General features: G+C 44.1%; 1 protein-coding gene across 6 annotated transcripts in view; it reads left to right on the plus strand.

Annotated features, from left to right (window-relative positions):
* casz1 (castor zinc finger 1) overlaps positions 1 to 15,820 on the plus strand; it is a 435,538-nt gene that overhangs the window by 372,305 nt on the left and 47,413 nt on the right. For all 6 annotated transcript variants that reach the window (XM_062966047.1, XM_062966046.1, XM_062966050.1 and 3 more), the window contains one exon: positions 8,844 to 9,008. In XM_062966047.1, coding sequence (XP_062822117.1) covers positions 8,844 to 9,008 — 165 coding nt within the window. The remainder of the gene's footprint in view (positions 1 to 8,843; positions 9,009 to 15,820) is intronic.

A 15,820-nucleotide genomic window follows, 5' to 3' on the forward strand; every position in this document is an offset into this window, starting at 1 on the left:
TACAAATTCTTCCTTTATTTTAATGTGCAACCCAGCAACTTGGGTTATCAATAGTTCCCGCTTCGGTGCACGTTTCCCCTTCCATTGAAATTCTCACGAGCAAGCGCTGGCCAAGATTGGTCTAGACTAGTGGTTCCCAAACTTATTTGGCCTGCCGCCCCCTTTCCAGAAAAAATATTACTCAGCGCCCCTCGGAAAGGGGGTGGGCGTGGCTCCTGCTCAAAAGGGCGGGGCTGAGCCTCTCCCCGAGTCCAAGATGCAGGGCTGGGAGGGGGAGGTGGGCGGGGCCACAAATGGTTGGCCAGTACTGGGATGGGCGGAGTACGAGCTCTGAGTCAGGGCTGAGCTTCTATCCCTGTCCTGTGGTGCCTGCCAGGACACAGAGGGCAGGGCTAGAGGAGGGGGCGGGGCCTCTTCTCAAGAGCCTGACAAGGCTGAACCTCTATACCCCACCCCTGTGTTCTAACAAGTGCCTCAGGGGAGGTATATAGAGGCTCAGCCCTGTCTCACACTCTTGGGAAGAGGCCCCGCCCCCACCCCTAGTCCCGCCCTTTGGTCCTAAAAGGCCTCTCCGGAGAGATATAGAGGCTCAGCCCTGTCTCAGGCTCTTGAGAAAAGGCCCCGCCCCCACCTCTAGTCCCGCCCTTTGGTCCTAAAAGGCCTCTCAGGAGAGATATAGAGGCTCAGCCCTGTCTCAGGCTCTTGAGAAAAGGCCCCGCCCCCACCTCTAGTCCCGCCCTTTGGTCCTAAAAGGCCTCTCAGGAGAGATATAGAGGCTCAGCCCTGTCTCAGGCTCTTGAGAAAAGGCCCCGCCCCCACCTCTAGTCCCGCCCTTTGGTCCTAAAAGGCCTCTCCTGAGAGATATAGAGGCTCAGCCCTGTCTCAGGCTCTTGAGAAAAGGCCCCGCCCCCACCTCTAGTCCCGCCCTTTGGTCCTAAAAGGCCTCTCAGGAGAGATATAGAGGCTCAGCCCTGTCTCAGGCTCTTGAGAAAAGGCCCCGCCCCCACCTCTAGTCCCGCCCTTTGGTCCTAAAAGGCCTCTCCGGAGAGATATAGAGGCTCAGCCCTGTCTCAGGCTCTTGAGAAAAGGCCCCGCCCCCACCTCTAGTCCCGCCCTTTGGTCCTAAAAGGCCTCTCAGGAGAGATATAGAGGCTCAGCCCTGTCTCAGGCTCTTGAGAAAAGGCCCCACCCCCACCTCTAGTCCCGCCCTTTGGTCCTAAAAGGCCTCTCAGGAGAGATATAGGGGCCCAGCCCTGTCTCAGGCTCTTGGAAGGAGGCCCCGCCCCTTCCCTAGCTCCACCCTCTGTGTCCCAGCAAGAGCCTCAGGAGAGGTATAGAGGCTCAGCCCTGTCTCCGGCACTTGGGAAGAGGCCCCGCCCCTGTGTCCTAATAGGTGCCATCACCACCCCCCTGGGTAGCACCCACTTTGGGAATCACTGGTCTAGACCAGTGGTTCTCAACCTGGGGTGCCCAGATATTTTTGGCCTTCAACTCCCAGAAATCCTAACCGCTGGTAAAACTGGCTGGGATTTCTGGAAGTTGTAGGCCAAAAACATCTGGGGACCCCAGGTTGAGAACTACTAGTCTAGATTTATCTTAATCTCCAGTCCACCTTCATAGAATCCTAGAGTTGGAAGAGACCTCGTGGGCCATCCAGTCCAACCCCATTCTGCCAAGAAGCAGGAACATCGCATTCAAAGCAAATGGGAACTAGAGTCCAAAAACTCTAGGGTTGTAGGCTCCTCAGCTCAAGTCTAGATGGGCCAATATAATAATATATTCCGAAGCTCCAAATCTGTTCAATGTCCCTGCCTGAGATCCTGGATTGTTGCTGTCAGTCAACCAGCGTAGAGCCACTTGGACAGTCAGCATAAGGCCGCTTGCCATGTTCACACATGCAACATGAGTAGAGCTGTCACATCACTTTGCAGAAGAGTCAGTGGGCTGGCACTTTTTAAGACTGTCCTGATTCCCCCTGGGGAAAGAGCAAATTAAATTCTAAATAAAGTTATTATTGTGTTTTCGAAGGCTTTAATTGCCGGAATCACTGGGTTGCTATGCGTTTTCTGGGCAGTATGTCCATATTCCAGAAGCATTCTTTCCTGACGTTTCGTCCACATCTATGGCAGGCATCCTCAGAGGTTGTGAGGTCTGTTGGAAACCAGGAAAGTGGTTTTTATATATCTGTGGAATTATGTCTAAGGTGGGAGAAAAAACTCTTTGAGTGTTGAATGTTGCAATTAATCACCTTGGTTCGCGTTGAAAAGCCTTGCAGCTTCAAGGCCTGGCTGCTTCCTACCTGGGGAAATCTTTGTAAGGAGGCGTTAGCTGGCCCTGATTTCTTCATGTCTGAATTCCCATTTTCACGGAGAAGCCATTCCCCTGTTGACACAGAGAAGCCGCTGAAATCCACAAGCGTGTGGACAAGGACAAAATCATGAAAATGAACAAAGTTAGGCTACCAGTATAGCAAATTCTAGAATCAGAACAGTAAATAAAGAACAACACTCAGAAAACAGGGAATTACAGGCAGCAAACAATCAGGGACAGCTAACACCTCCCAACAAAGGATTCCCCCAGGACTTGAAGCTGCAAGGCTTTTCAATGCTAATCAAGGTGGTTAATTGCAACATTCCCACTTGCCTCCAACAGACAAGAGTTCTTTCTCCCACCCAGGGCATCATTCCACAGATATATAAGCCGCAGTTTCCTAGTTTCCAACAGATCTCACAACCTCTGAGGATGCCTGGCATACATGTGGGCGAAATGTCAGGAGAGAATGCTTCTGGAACAGACAGCCCGGAAAACTCACAGCAACCCAAAGTAGTAGCAGCATAGTAGCAGTAGTAGTAGTAGTAGTAGTAGTTGTTGTTGTTGTTATTATTTTTAACACAACAAGATGAGTCCACAGCAGACACTTTGCTGGCTGCTGTATTGGATCACATGTCATATTATTATTATTATTATTATTATTGACACAACAACATTGTATGACATTATTATTATTATTATTATTATTATTATTATTATTATTATTATTATTATTATTATTATTATTATAAACACAACAAGATGAGTCCACAGCAGACACTCTGCTGGCTGCTGTACTGGATCACACATCATATTATTTTTATTATTATTATTATTATTATTATTATTATTATTATTATTATTATTATTATTGACACAACAACATTATTATTATTAGAAACACAACAAGATGAGTCCACAGCAAACACTCTGCTGGCTGCTGTATTGGATCACACGTCATTATTATTATTATTATTATTATTGACACAACAACATTGTATGACACAGCATTATTATTATTATTATTATTATTATTATTATTATTATTATTATTAGAAACACAACAAGATGTGTCCACAGCAGACACTCCCCTGGCTGCTGTATTGGATCACACGTCATATTATTATTATTATTATTATTATTATTATTATTGACACAACAACATTGTATGACACAGCATTATTATTATTATTATTATTATTATTATTATTATTATTATAAACACAACAAGATGAGTCCACAGTAGACACTTTGCTGGCTGTTGTATTGGATCATATTATTATTATTATTATTATTATTATTATTATTGACATAACATTGTATGACACAGTATTATTATTATTATTATTATTATTATTATTATTATTATTATTATTATTATTAGAAACACAACAAGAGTCCACAGCAGACACTCTGCTGGCTGCTATATTGGATCACACTTATTATTATTATTATTATTATTATTATTATTATTATTATTATTATTGAGAATGCAATCTGAGAAGCAGCGATCCTTTAGGACTGATTTGTGCCTCAGCCAAAGATGGCAAGTCCTAGGATCTATCCGTTCACATGAGCATCGCAAATGCCTGCGAATGACTTTTAAGACTTTCCGCATGCGACAACTCCCAGCCTGTGGTCAGCTTCTGGAGTGTTTGGGTTTGATGCTGTTTGTATCCTGTCGCAAGCAGAGCTTGTCCAGCTTTTGGAGCTAACTAGCTGTCTAAGCTAGGTCTAAGGAAGGTAGGCAGGTAAAAATAACAAAGATATGTAGATAGCTACATTTTGCAAAGAGTGGTAATAATAATAATAATAATAATAATAATAATAATAATAATAATAATAATAATATGACATGTGATCCAATACAGCAGCCAGTAGAGTGTCTGCTGTTGACTCATCTTGTTGTGTTTCTAATAATAATAATAATAATAATAATAATAATAATGCTGTGTCATACAATGTTGTTGTGTCAATAATAATAATAATAATAATAATAATAATAATAATAATAATAATAATAATAATAATAAGTGTGATCCAATACATGGTCTGTGCCTTCTTTGGGGCAATAAAAATTCCAATCTAAATTGAGGAAGTTACCTCATCCCTGTAGAGATCAAATTGCTAAAAACCAACAAGTGATGGATGAATGTAAACAGGATATGAAGAGGGAAAACAGCAAAGCCTATCTGGACATGAATGGGATTATAGAGAGTCTATTCTATCCACTACATATCTGAGACTTGTGTAGTCCAGGATGACATCCAACACAGACTAAATCTTCCGGTGAGAACACAGACCGGTGGGAAACGTAGCCAGCCGATTTGGCTTTCGAGGCGAATCCTATAGTGATGCGAATCTCAGTGCAGCCAGCCAAAGGACGGTTTAGCCGAACACCCAGGGAGCCGAGCCACAGCTGCTCGGGTCTCTCGCAGTTTGGTTTCACTGGAAGATGTCGAGGGAAAGCAAAGGCTTGGAGGTCTGCCAGGGCGGGATTGTCAGGCCAGCTCCCTGGTCGCATGCGGTATTTATTTACCCGGAGTGTGACTCAACCACACGCTTGCTGTGGTTTGCTGGGATTCCCCAGAACTGGCGGAGTTTGGCCCTGCCAGGCTCGGCGACCACAGCGGAGGAAGCCGGATCGATGGAAGCAGGGAGGAAAAGCTCGCCAGAAGGCTAGGATCGGAAGTGGAAAAGAGAAGGCCTGGTCCCAAAGGGACATGAAGCGTCAGGCGGGCTTTTGCAAATGCAAATCACCCTGCCGGCAAGATATATTTGTTATAATGAACGGCATTCAGTAATAAGTGGCCGCAAATTAGCAGTGATTGGCAACGGAATTCCTGTGATATAACACCGCCGGGGGAAATCAGTCCTTGGGTCGTATTTGGCATTACTGCGTAAATCCCCAAGTTGAATAAAAGGAGGAGAAATGGATCAGGATTTATTTTAAGGAAGGAAGAAGAAAGGAAGGAAAGGGAAAGGAAAGATGGAAGGATGGAAGGAAGGAAACTAGATAAAGTGTTGTCGAAGGCTTTCATGGCCGGAATCACTGGGTTGCTGTGAGTGAGTTTTCCGGCCTGTCTGGCCATGTTGCAGAAGCATTCTTTCCTGATGTTTCACCCACATCTGTGGCAGGCATCCTCAGAGGTTGTGAGGTCTGTTGGAAATTAGACAAGTGGGGTTTATATATATATATATATATATACCTGTGGAATAATGTCCAGGGTGAGAGAAAGAACGCTTGTCCGTTTGAGGCAAGTGTGAATGTTGCCATTGGCCAGCTTGATTAGCATTGAATAGCCTTGCCGCTGCATAGTCAATCAGTGAGGTTCTCTGCATAGAGGTCTGTTGGAAACGAGGCAAGTGGGGTGTGTGTGTGTGTGTGTGTGTGTGTGTGTGTGTGTGTGTATATATATATATATATATATACATACACACACACACATACACACACACACACATATATATACATGCATACACATATATATACATATACAGTAGAGTCTCACTTATCCAACATAAACGGGCCGGCAGAATGTTGGATGAGCGAATATGGAGGCATTAAGGAAAAGCCTATTAAACATCAAATTAGGTTATGATTTTACAAATGAAGCACCAAAACATCATGTGAGACAACAAATTTGGCAGAAAAAGTAGTTCAATGCACAGTAATGCTATGTAGTAATTACTGTATTTATGAATTTAGCACCAAAATATCACAATGAATTTAAAACACTGACTACAAAAACATTGACTACTAAAAGGCAGACTACGTTGGATAATCCAGAACATTGGATAAGCGAATGTTGGATAAGTGAGATTCTACTGTAATATGAAATAATAATACAGAACAATAGATTCTCTAAACCCAAGACAGTAAATAAAGAACAACACTCTGAAAGCAGGGAAATTGGAAATTCCACAAAGGAAACATTGACTACAAAAATGCGTTTGATAATCCATAACGTTGGATAAGCGTGTGTTGGATAAGTGAGACTCTACTGTACATACATATATATATACACACACACACACACATATATATATACACACACATATGTATTTATATATATCTATATCTATACCTGTGGAATGATGTCCAGGGTGGGAGAAAGAATTCTTGTCTGTTTGAGGCAAGTGGGAATGTTGCCATTGGCCATCTTGATTAGAATTGAATGGCATTGCAGCTTCAAAGCCTGGCTGTTTCCTGCCAAACGCAGCACCCAAACGCAAATCAAAGAACATGAAAGGCACTGCAAACTAATCCAACTAGAAGAGTCAGCCATAGCAGAACACTTGATGAACCAACCTGGACAAAAAAAAATATTATTTGAGAATATATGAATTCTGAACCACTCTAACAATGTCCATTTCAGACGACACAGAGAAGCCATTGAAATCCACAAGCATGTGGACAACTTCAACAGAAAGGAGGAAACCATGAAAATGAACAAAATCTGGCTACTAATATTAAAAAAAACTCTAGAATCAAGAGAGTAAATAAAGAACGATATTCACAAAACAGGAGAATTCCAGACAGGAAACAATCAGGGCCAGCTAACACCTCCCAACAAAAGATCCACCAGGCAGGAAACAGCCAGGCTTTGAAGCTGCAAGGCTGTTCTACGCTAATCAAGGTGGCCAATGGCAACATTCACACTTGCTTCAAACAGAGAAGAGTTTTTTCTCCCACCCTGGACATTTCAGATATATAAATCTCACTTGCCTAGTTTCCGACAAACAACCTCTGAGGATGCCTGCCATAGATGTGGGCGAAACGTCAGGAGAGAATGCTTCTGGAACATGGCCAGACAGCCTGGAAAATTCACAGCAACCCCATAACCAGATATGATTGGGAAAGGGAGCCAATATTTCCCTAGGGCTCCCTTTTTCTGGACATTCAAGAGAAGTCATTCAGCCCTCAGACTCTGGACAAGTCTAGTTCGACTCCTCTCTTGGGAACGAAGACTCAACTATCCAAATCCAAATGTTACTATAAAGAATAGTCATCTATTACTCTAGGCTAGACCAATTCCACCAGTCAGTTCTTGTGTTTCCTTGCCATGTCAGGAATGTCATAGTTGAACCTCCCATTGCCAGAATGCAGTGGTTCCCAAACTTATTTGGCCTGCCGCTCCCATTCCAGAAAAAATATGACTCAGTGCCCCCTGGAAAGGGGGCGTGGCTTAGAGGGGTGGGCGTGGCTCCTGCTCAAGAGGGCGGGGCTGAGCCTCTCACCTAGTCCAAGATGCAGGGCTGCGAGGGGAGGTGGGCGGGGCCACAAATGGGCAGCCAGGACTGGGATGGGCGGAGTTACGAGCTCTGAGGCAGGGCTGAGCTTCTATCCCTGTCGTGCGGCACCTTCCAGGACACAGGGGGCGGGGCTAGAGGAGGGGGTGGGGCCTCTATGCCCCGCCCCCATGTTCTAACAAGCGCCTCAGGACAGGTATACAGAGGCTATTGGGAAGAGGCCCTGCCCCTAGCCCTCAGGAGAGATATAGAGGCTCAGCCCTATCTCAGGCTCTTGGAAGGAGGTCCTGCCTTGTTCCCTAGCTCTGCCCTCTGTGTCCCAACAAGAGCCTCAGGAGAGGTATAGAAGATTCTCAGCCCGGTCTCGGGCTCTTGGGAAGAGGTCCCGCCCCCTTTCCTAGCCCCGCCCTTTAGTCCTAAAAGGCCTCTCAGGAGAAATATAGAGGCTCAGCCCTGTCTCAGGCTCTTGGAAGGAGGCCGCGCCTCGTTTCCCAGCTCCGCCCTCTGTGTCCCAACAAGAGCCTCAGGGGAGGTATAGATTCTCAGGACGATCTCGGACTCTTGGGAAGAAGCCACGCCCCCACCCCTAGCCCCGCCCTTTAGTCCTAAAAGGCCTCTCAGGAGATGTATAGAGACTCAGCCCTGTCTCAGGCTCTTGGAAGGAGGCCCCGCCTCGTTTCCTAGCTCCGCCCTCTGTGTCCCAACAAGAGCCTCAGGAGAGGTATAGATTCTCAGCACGGTCTCGGGCTCTTGGGTAGAAGCCCCGCCCCCTTTCCTAGCTCCGCCCTTTAGTCCTAAAAGGCCTCTCAGGAGATATAGAGGCTCAGCCCTGTCTCAGGCTCTTGGAAGGAGGCCCCGCCTCGTTTCCTAGCTCCGCCCTCTGTGTCCCAAAAAGAGCCTCAGGAGAGGTATAGATTCTCAGCACGGTCTCGGGCTCTTGGGTAGAAGCCCCGCCCCCTTTCCTAGCTCCGCCCTTTAGTCCTAAAAGGCCTCTCAGGAGATATAGAGGCTCAGCCCTGTCTCAGGCTCTTGGAAGGAGGCCCCGCCTCATTTCCTAGCTCCGACCTCTGTGTCCCAACAAGAGCCTCAGGAGAGGTATAGATTCTCAGCCTTTTCCTTCCCAACCTCACAGAGGAGACCAGAGAGGAGCACTGACCCCCCCCCCCCCCCGGAAACCCTCTTTCCTGATGCCCGTCCTTCCGTAGGGGATCTTTCCCCTCCCTCTTTCTCCTGCCCAGTGCCGACACTCCTCACCTTCTGCGTCTCCCTCTCCCCCCCAGAGATTCACAAGTAAGCAAGATGTGATCCGGCATTACAACATGCACAAGAAGCGGGACAATTCCCTTCAGCATGGCTTCATGCGCTTCAGCCCCCTGGACGACTGCAGCGTTTACTATCATGGCTGCCACCTGAATGGGAAAAGCACACACTACCACTGCATGCAGGTAATAATGGCCATGGGCTGCTTAGCACCTTTGCCACGGCTGAGATGGTGGGCGGGAGAGCGGGTAAAAGCTGTACGGACCGGCGCCAGGGACAGGGGTGTCTGGGGCTGCCTTCCCCTGGCAGTACCTTTTTGGGTGTCTCCGGCTAACCACTTTTGGGATCTTACTTTTTTTCTCCAGAGATTACCGTATATACTCGAAGATAAGCCGAATTTTTCAGCCCTTATTTATGAGCTGGAAAAGCCTCCCCCACTTATAATCTGGTCAAGGTTGGCAACGGAGCCTGCAGGCTATTGCTTGCAATATGTGATCTATTTCTCTCTTCTCCTCCCTTATCAGTGTGTTTTCTTTTTCAAAGCCTCCCTCGCTCTTAATCAAGGGAATGTTTTGAAAAGAGAAAGACGCCCTTGCAAGTCAGGAAGAAGAAAAATATATATTCATTAATCTTATGAAAGCATTTCCCCCTGAAATATTTCTTAAATATATAGGCATTAACCCCTTGCAAGCTTTGTACCTTTATATGTGTATCTATCTATATACATTATGTTTATATATGAATTTCCCCTCATATGTTTGCAGGTCTCTGCAAATATCTATATAAAGAGAGATGTCTGGATAGATATGAATATATTCTTACCTACCTATATATAGGGCTTGCAAATATTATAGGGGGGAAATGAACACACACATATATATAGACATGTCTAGATAGATATGAATATATCTCACTTATCCAACACTCGCTTATCCAACGTTCTGGATTATCCAACACATTTTTGCAGTCAATGTTTTCACTACATCGTGATATTTTGGTGCTAAATTCATAAATACAGTAATTGCTACATAGCATTACTGCCTATTGAACTACTTTTTCTGTCAAATTTGTGGTATAACATGATGTTTTGGTGCTTAATTTGTAAAATCATAACCTAATTGGATGTTTAATAGGCTTTTCCTTAATCTCTCCTTATTATCCAACATATTCACTTATCCAACGTTCTGCCGCCCCGTTTATGTTGGATAAGTGAGACTCTACTGTATATGTATATTCATATTTATCTAGACTTGTCTATATATATTTTTGTGTGTGTGTGTGTGTGTGTGTATATGTGTGTGTGTATATATATGTATAGGGCTTGCAAATATTGTAGGAAATGCACACACACACAGAGGGATTTGCAAACATTTCAGGGGGAAATGCATATGTGAAATTAGTATCTATAATTATATATCTATATCTAGCTCTGCATTGTTTATATAAGCATTGAATGCCTGTTACTATGTTGGAAGCCGGCCTGAGTCCCGTTTGGTGGGATCCAAATGAAGATTTTATTATTATTATTATTAGGTTATTGTTGATACCATATTGTTTTTGTTGCCCCTACTTATAGAGCTAGTTTAATGCTTTTCTTTGATATATGGTAAAATATTCAAAAACATTTAACCTACTGATGCCTCGATTAATGAAATTTTATTGGTATCTATTTTTATTTTGAAATTTACCCGTAACTGCTGCTTTTCCCACCCTCGTCTTATACTCGAGTCAATAAGTTATCCCGTTTTTTGTGTGATAAAATTAGGTGCCTCGGCTTATATTCGGGTCGGCTTATACTCGAGTATATACGGTAATCCCTGCTGCCATTTTCTGTTGGTATACAACCTCCCGACGCAACGCCTGCCCTTTCGCTTCACTGGCTGCTAAGCCGATCAAATATTAATAACAGCCCAGTGTCAGAAACATAAAGGTTTATGACCATTGCGGAATGAGCCACGGCCGTTAGAGGAATTCCAAAAGCCAGCTATTTGGGTGCGAAGGTTTCAATACAGGCAGACAAGGATTTGCCAGGAAAGCTGTAACCAGAGGGAAATGAGAAGGAGTGAAGATGCTGGATCTTGCCATCTTCTTGAAACGATTTAGGACCATCTAAATCACCATTTGGGTGCAGCAGGTTAAACTGCTGAGCTGCTGAACTTTATTATTATTATTATTATTATTATTATTATTATTATAGCACAATTTTGGTGCAGCAGGTTAAACTGCTGAGCTTCTGAACTTTATTATTCTTATTATTATTATTATTAAATCACCATTTTCATGCAGCAGGTTAAACTGCTGAACTGCTGAACTTTATTATTATTATTAGTATTATTATTAAATCACCATTTTGGTGCAGCAGGTTAAACTGCTGAGCTGCTGAACTTTATTATTATTATTATTATTATTATTAAATCACCATTTTGGTGCAGCAGGTTAAACTGCTGAGCTGCTGAACTTTATTATTATTATTATTAGTATTATTATTAAATCACCATTTTGGTGCAGCAGGTTAAACTGCTGAGCTGCTGAACTTTATTATTATTATTATTATTATTATTATTATTAAATCACCATTTTGATGCAGCAGGTTAAACTGCTGAGCTGCTGAACTTTATTATTATTATTATTATTATTATTATTATTATTAAATCACCATTTTGGTGCAGCAGGTTAAACTACTGAGCTGCTGAACTTTATTATTATTATTATTATTATTATTATTATTATTAAATCACCATTTTGGTGCAGCAGGTTAAACTGCTGAGCTGCTGAACTTTATTATTATTATTATTATTATTATTATTATTATTATTAAATCACCATTTTGGTGCAGCAGGTTAAACTGCTGAGCTGCTGAACTTTATTATTATTATTATTATTATTATTATTATTATTATTATTATTATTAAATCACCATTTTGGTGCAGTAGATTAAACTGCTGAGCTGCTGAACTTTATTATTATTATTATTATTATTAAATCACCATTTTGGTGCAGCAGGTTAAACTGCTGAGCTGCTGAACTTTATTATTATTATTATTATTATTATTAAATCACCATTTTGGTGCAGCAGGTTAAACTGCTGAGCTGCTGAACTTTATTATTATTATTATTATTATTATTATTATTATTATTATTAAATCACCATTTTGGTGCTGCAGGTTAAACTGCTGAGCTGCTGAATTTAATAATAATAATTATTATTATTATTATTGTTATTATTATTATTAAATCACAATTTTGGTACAGCAAGTTAAACTGCTGAGCTGCTGAACTTAATAATAATAATAATAATTATTATTATTATTATTATTATTATTATTATTAAATCACCATTTTGGTGCAGCAGGTTAAACTGCTGAGCTGCTGAACTTTATTATTATTATTATTATTATATCACCATTTTGATGCAGCAGGTTAAACTGCTGAGCTGCTGAACTCAGCTCGGTGGTTCAAATCCAAGGAGTGGGATGAGCTCCCGTTGTTAGCCCCAGCTTTTGCCAACCTAGCAATTGGAAAAGATGCAAATGTGAGTAGATGAATAGGTACTGCTCCGGCGGAAAGGTAACAGGGCCCCATGCAGTCATGCTGGACACATGACCTTGGAGGTGTCTAGGGACAACGCCGGCTCTTTGGCTTAGAAAAGGAGATGAGCACCAACCCCCAGAGTCGGTCACGACTGGACTTAACGTCAGGAGAAAACCTTTACCTACCAAAACAATCAGGTTGGTTGGGAAAAGGTCCCTTGGAAAGAGAGACATGTTGAAAAGAGCATCTGGAGCCGATGCCCATGTTAAGAAGCAAGGTGTCCCCATTGGAGCAAATCCCTCTTCGTGCCGTGGGCCTCGCGAGCGCCCTGCCCCCCTCCCCTGATGTCCATAATTGGCGTGGACAAAATTCAGTTAGTTTGTTTATACCAGTGGACATTTTTCATGCTTTAACGCAAATTATTCACGAGGAGTTTTTTGTTTAATTTGTCCTTTTAGCACCACTCCGGGGTCTGTCTTCTTTCAAGGTGTCAGGGTGGAAAGAGGGCCGGCGTTTTGGACCTCTCTCTTCCCGGCTTTCGCCCTTTTCTGGGTGTTTGTTCAATGTTTGCCGATTGCCTCTTTGAATCAACCCAAGGAGCGGAGGTTGGGGGGGGGCACGATGTTTTGGTTTGCTTCACTTCTGAGACGGTGCAGGCATTGGCACCCGAGCGGAGGGAGGGAGGGAGGGAGGGAGGGAGGGAAGCGGGCACGGCAGCCTTGTCAGATTCCACTGGAATTTTACTCAATATGGCAAATTGGCCCACTTTGCCCGGGGAGAGCGGAGCGGGGAAAGGGAGGCAGGTCTGCAGCATTCCATCTCGGTCACACGCTCGGCACGCAGTGCCCGTAAAACAAAGCCACGTTCAAGAGCAGGTGGATGGCAAGCGGGCAGCCTTCAGGTGGAGAGAACCTGAATACCTGTCCTCACCATAAGGACACTTTTCGAACACTTTTCAAACACTGGGATCACTGGGATGCTCCATGATTTTGGTCTGACACTGCGCTTTTCCATATTGATTCCATATTGAGCCCCAGTGGCAAAGTGTGTTAAAGCGCTGAGCTTCTGAACTTGTAGACCGAAAGGTCGCAGGTTCAAATCCCGGGAACGGAGTGAGTAGATCAATAAGTGGAGAGGTAATGGTGCTCCATGCAGTCATGCCAGCCACACAACCTTGGAGGTGTCTACGGACAACGCCGGCTCTTCAGCTTAGAAATGGAGATGAGCACCGACCCCCAGAGTGTGAGTAGATCAATAGGTACTGTTCTGGCGGGAAGGTAACAGCGCTCCATGCAGTCATGACCTTGGAGGTGTCTACGGACAACGCCGGCTTTTCGGCTTAGAAATGGAGATGAGCACCAACCCCCAGAGTGTGAGTAGATCAATAGGTACTGCTCTGGCAGGAAGGTAACGGCACTCCATGCAGTCATGACCTTGGAGGTGTCTATGGACAATGCCGGCTCTTCAGCTGAGAAATGGAGATGAGCACCGACCCCCAGAGTCGGTCACGACTGGACTTAACGTCAGGGGAAAACTTTACCTTTTTTATGAAGTTGTAAAAGTGGGCTTCCCACGTTCCCCTCCTTTTGTTGTGATCTCATTCGCTTCCATTGGGAACCTTGTGTCCGCCAGATGTTTTGGACTGTAGTTCCCAGAGTCCCGTACCGTCACCCATGTTAAGTGAAGCCAAAAAGTGCTGGAGACCCAGAGGTTTCTCATGTTGTCCCATCATCACACCAGTCTCAGAATCATAGAATTGGAAGGGACCTCGTGGGCCATCCAGTCCAACCCCCTTCTGCCAAGAAGAAGGAAATTCGCATTCAAAGCACCCCCAACAGATAGCCATCCAGCCTCTGTTCAAAAACTTCCAAAGAAGGGGCCTCCACCACACCAGAGTTCCACCGCTGAACAGCTCTCTCACTCAGGAAGTTCTTCCTCATGTTCTGTTTGAAGCCATTGTTCCATGTCCTAGTCTCCAGGGCAGCAGAAAACAAGCCTGCTCCCTCCTCCCTATGATGTCCCCTCACATCTTGATCCATGGTCCTCAACATGTCTCCTCTCCGCCTTCTCTTCTGCAGGCTAAACATGCCCAGCTCTTTAAGCCGCTCCTCAGAGGGCTTCTTCTCTAGATCCTTGATCATTTTATCCACTCTCCTCTGGACACATTCCAGCTTGTCAACATCTCCCTTAAGTTGCCTGATCTGTTGTAAGGCTTCTCAGCTCCATGTGTGTTGCTGTGGGTTAGTCTTTTTCGGTAGAAATCAACCAAGACACACATGGCCCATGGCCATGTGTTCTGTGTCAGCACTCTGTGTCCGGAGATGGCATGAGATGGGGATCATGACATCACGCCCCCTCCAAAGACAGTCCTACCCCCTTGTGTGGAGGTTTGTGTGGGTATTGAGTGTGAAACCTCTTGATAAGTGTGGGTGCATTTATGTCAGATTCCTTGACCCACTCCGATTCACTGGGGGGGAAGTGTTTCCATCTAACTAAGTACTGTAGGGTGTTTTTCCTGAGCCTGGAGTCTAAGATTTCTGCTACCTCATAGTGTTGGTTGCCCCCTATCATGATGGGTGGGGGCGGGGGCTTGACTGGGTGCCATTGGGTGCTCTCGGGAGCTGGTTTGAGCAGGCTGAAATGAAAGACAGATCATGACATCTGTCCACCTTGTTGGACGCAACTCGAAGGAATACCAAAATAGGGTAGATCAACACATATACTGTACTCTTGTTTCTACCAAATATATGTTTTGGGCTTCCTTGGGGAGATGATGGAGTCAGTTAAGGACTGGGATCTCCTTTTAGATGTTCAGAAGCGATAGATAGCAGTATGGGAACCTGTTGAGAATCTGTGAGCTGTTAGGCTCAAAGAATATTCTTAGTTCCCAAGAATATAGCAGAATGCAGAAGCACACCTTCCAAAACAGCAGGAAACTTACGTGAGTTTAAGGGAAGCCTTTCTTCTTCAGGATGGCAAAGGACTGCAAAGTCAGCCTCAAAGTTCAAAAGGTATTTATTGAGGTAAAAAGAAATCCATTGTAGATAGAAAAAAGAATTTGGAGCTAAGTAGCTGTCTAAGCTAGCTTCTAAGGTAGGTAAGCGGGTAAAATAACAAAGTTATCTAGATAGCTACATTTTGCCTAAGAGGTGCAAAATGCATCCTTCTCGGTAGGAAGACCGACCCCCAGAGTGGCGACCAACCCAACTGCATGGTCTGTGCCTTCTCTTTGGGGCAATAAAAATTCCAATCCACGTAGAGGATGTAACCTCATCCCTGCAGAGATCACATTGCTAAAACAACAAAGCAAGGGAGTGGATGTAACAGGATAGAAGAGAGAAAACAGCAAAGCCTGTTTGGGCATGCCTGGGATTATAAAGAGGATTCCCTCAATCTATTCTACCCACTATCTATCTGATAGATAGTGTAGTCCAGGATGACTCCCAACAGAATTTCACTTTTCTTC

The sequence above is a fragment of the Anolis carolinensis genome, unplaced genomic scaffold (genome assembly GCF_035594765.1).
Source record: "Anolis carolinensis isolate JA03-04 unplaced genomic scaffold, rAnoCar3.1.pri scaffold_15, whole genome shotgun sequence".
NCBI classification, from domain to species: Eukaryota; Metazoa; Chordata; class Lepidosauria; order Squamata; family Dactyloidae; genus Anolis; species Anolis carolinensis.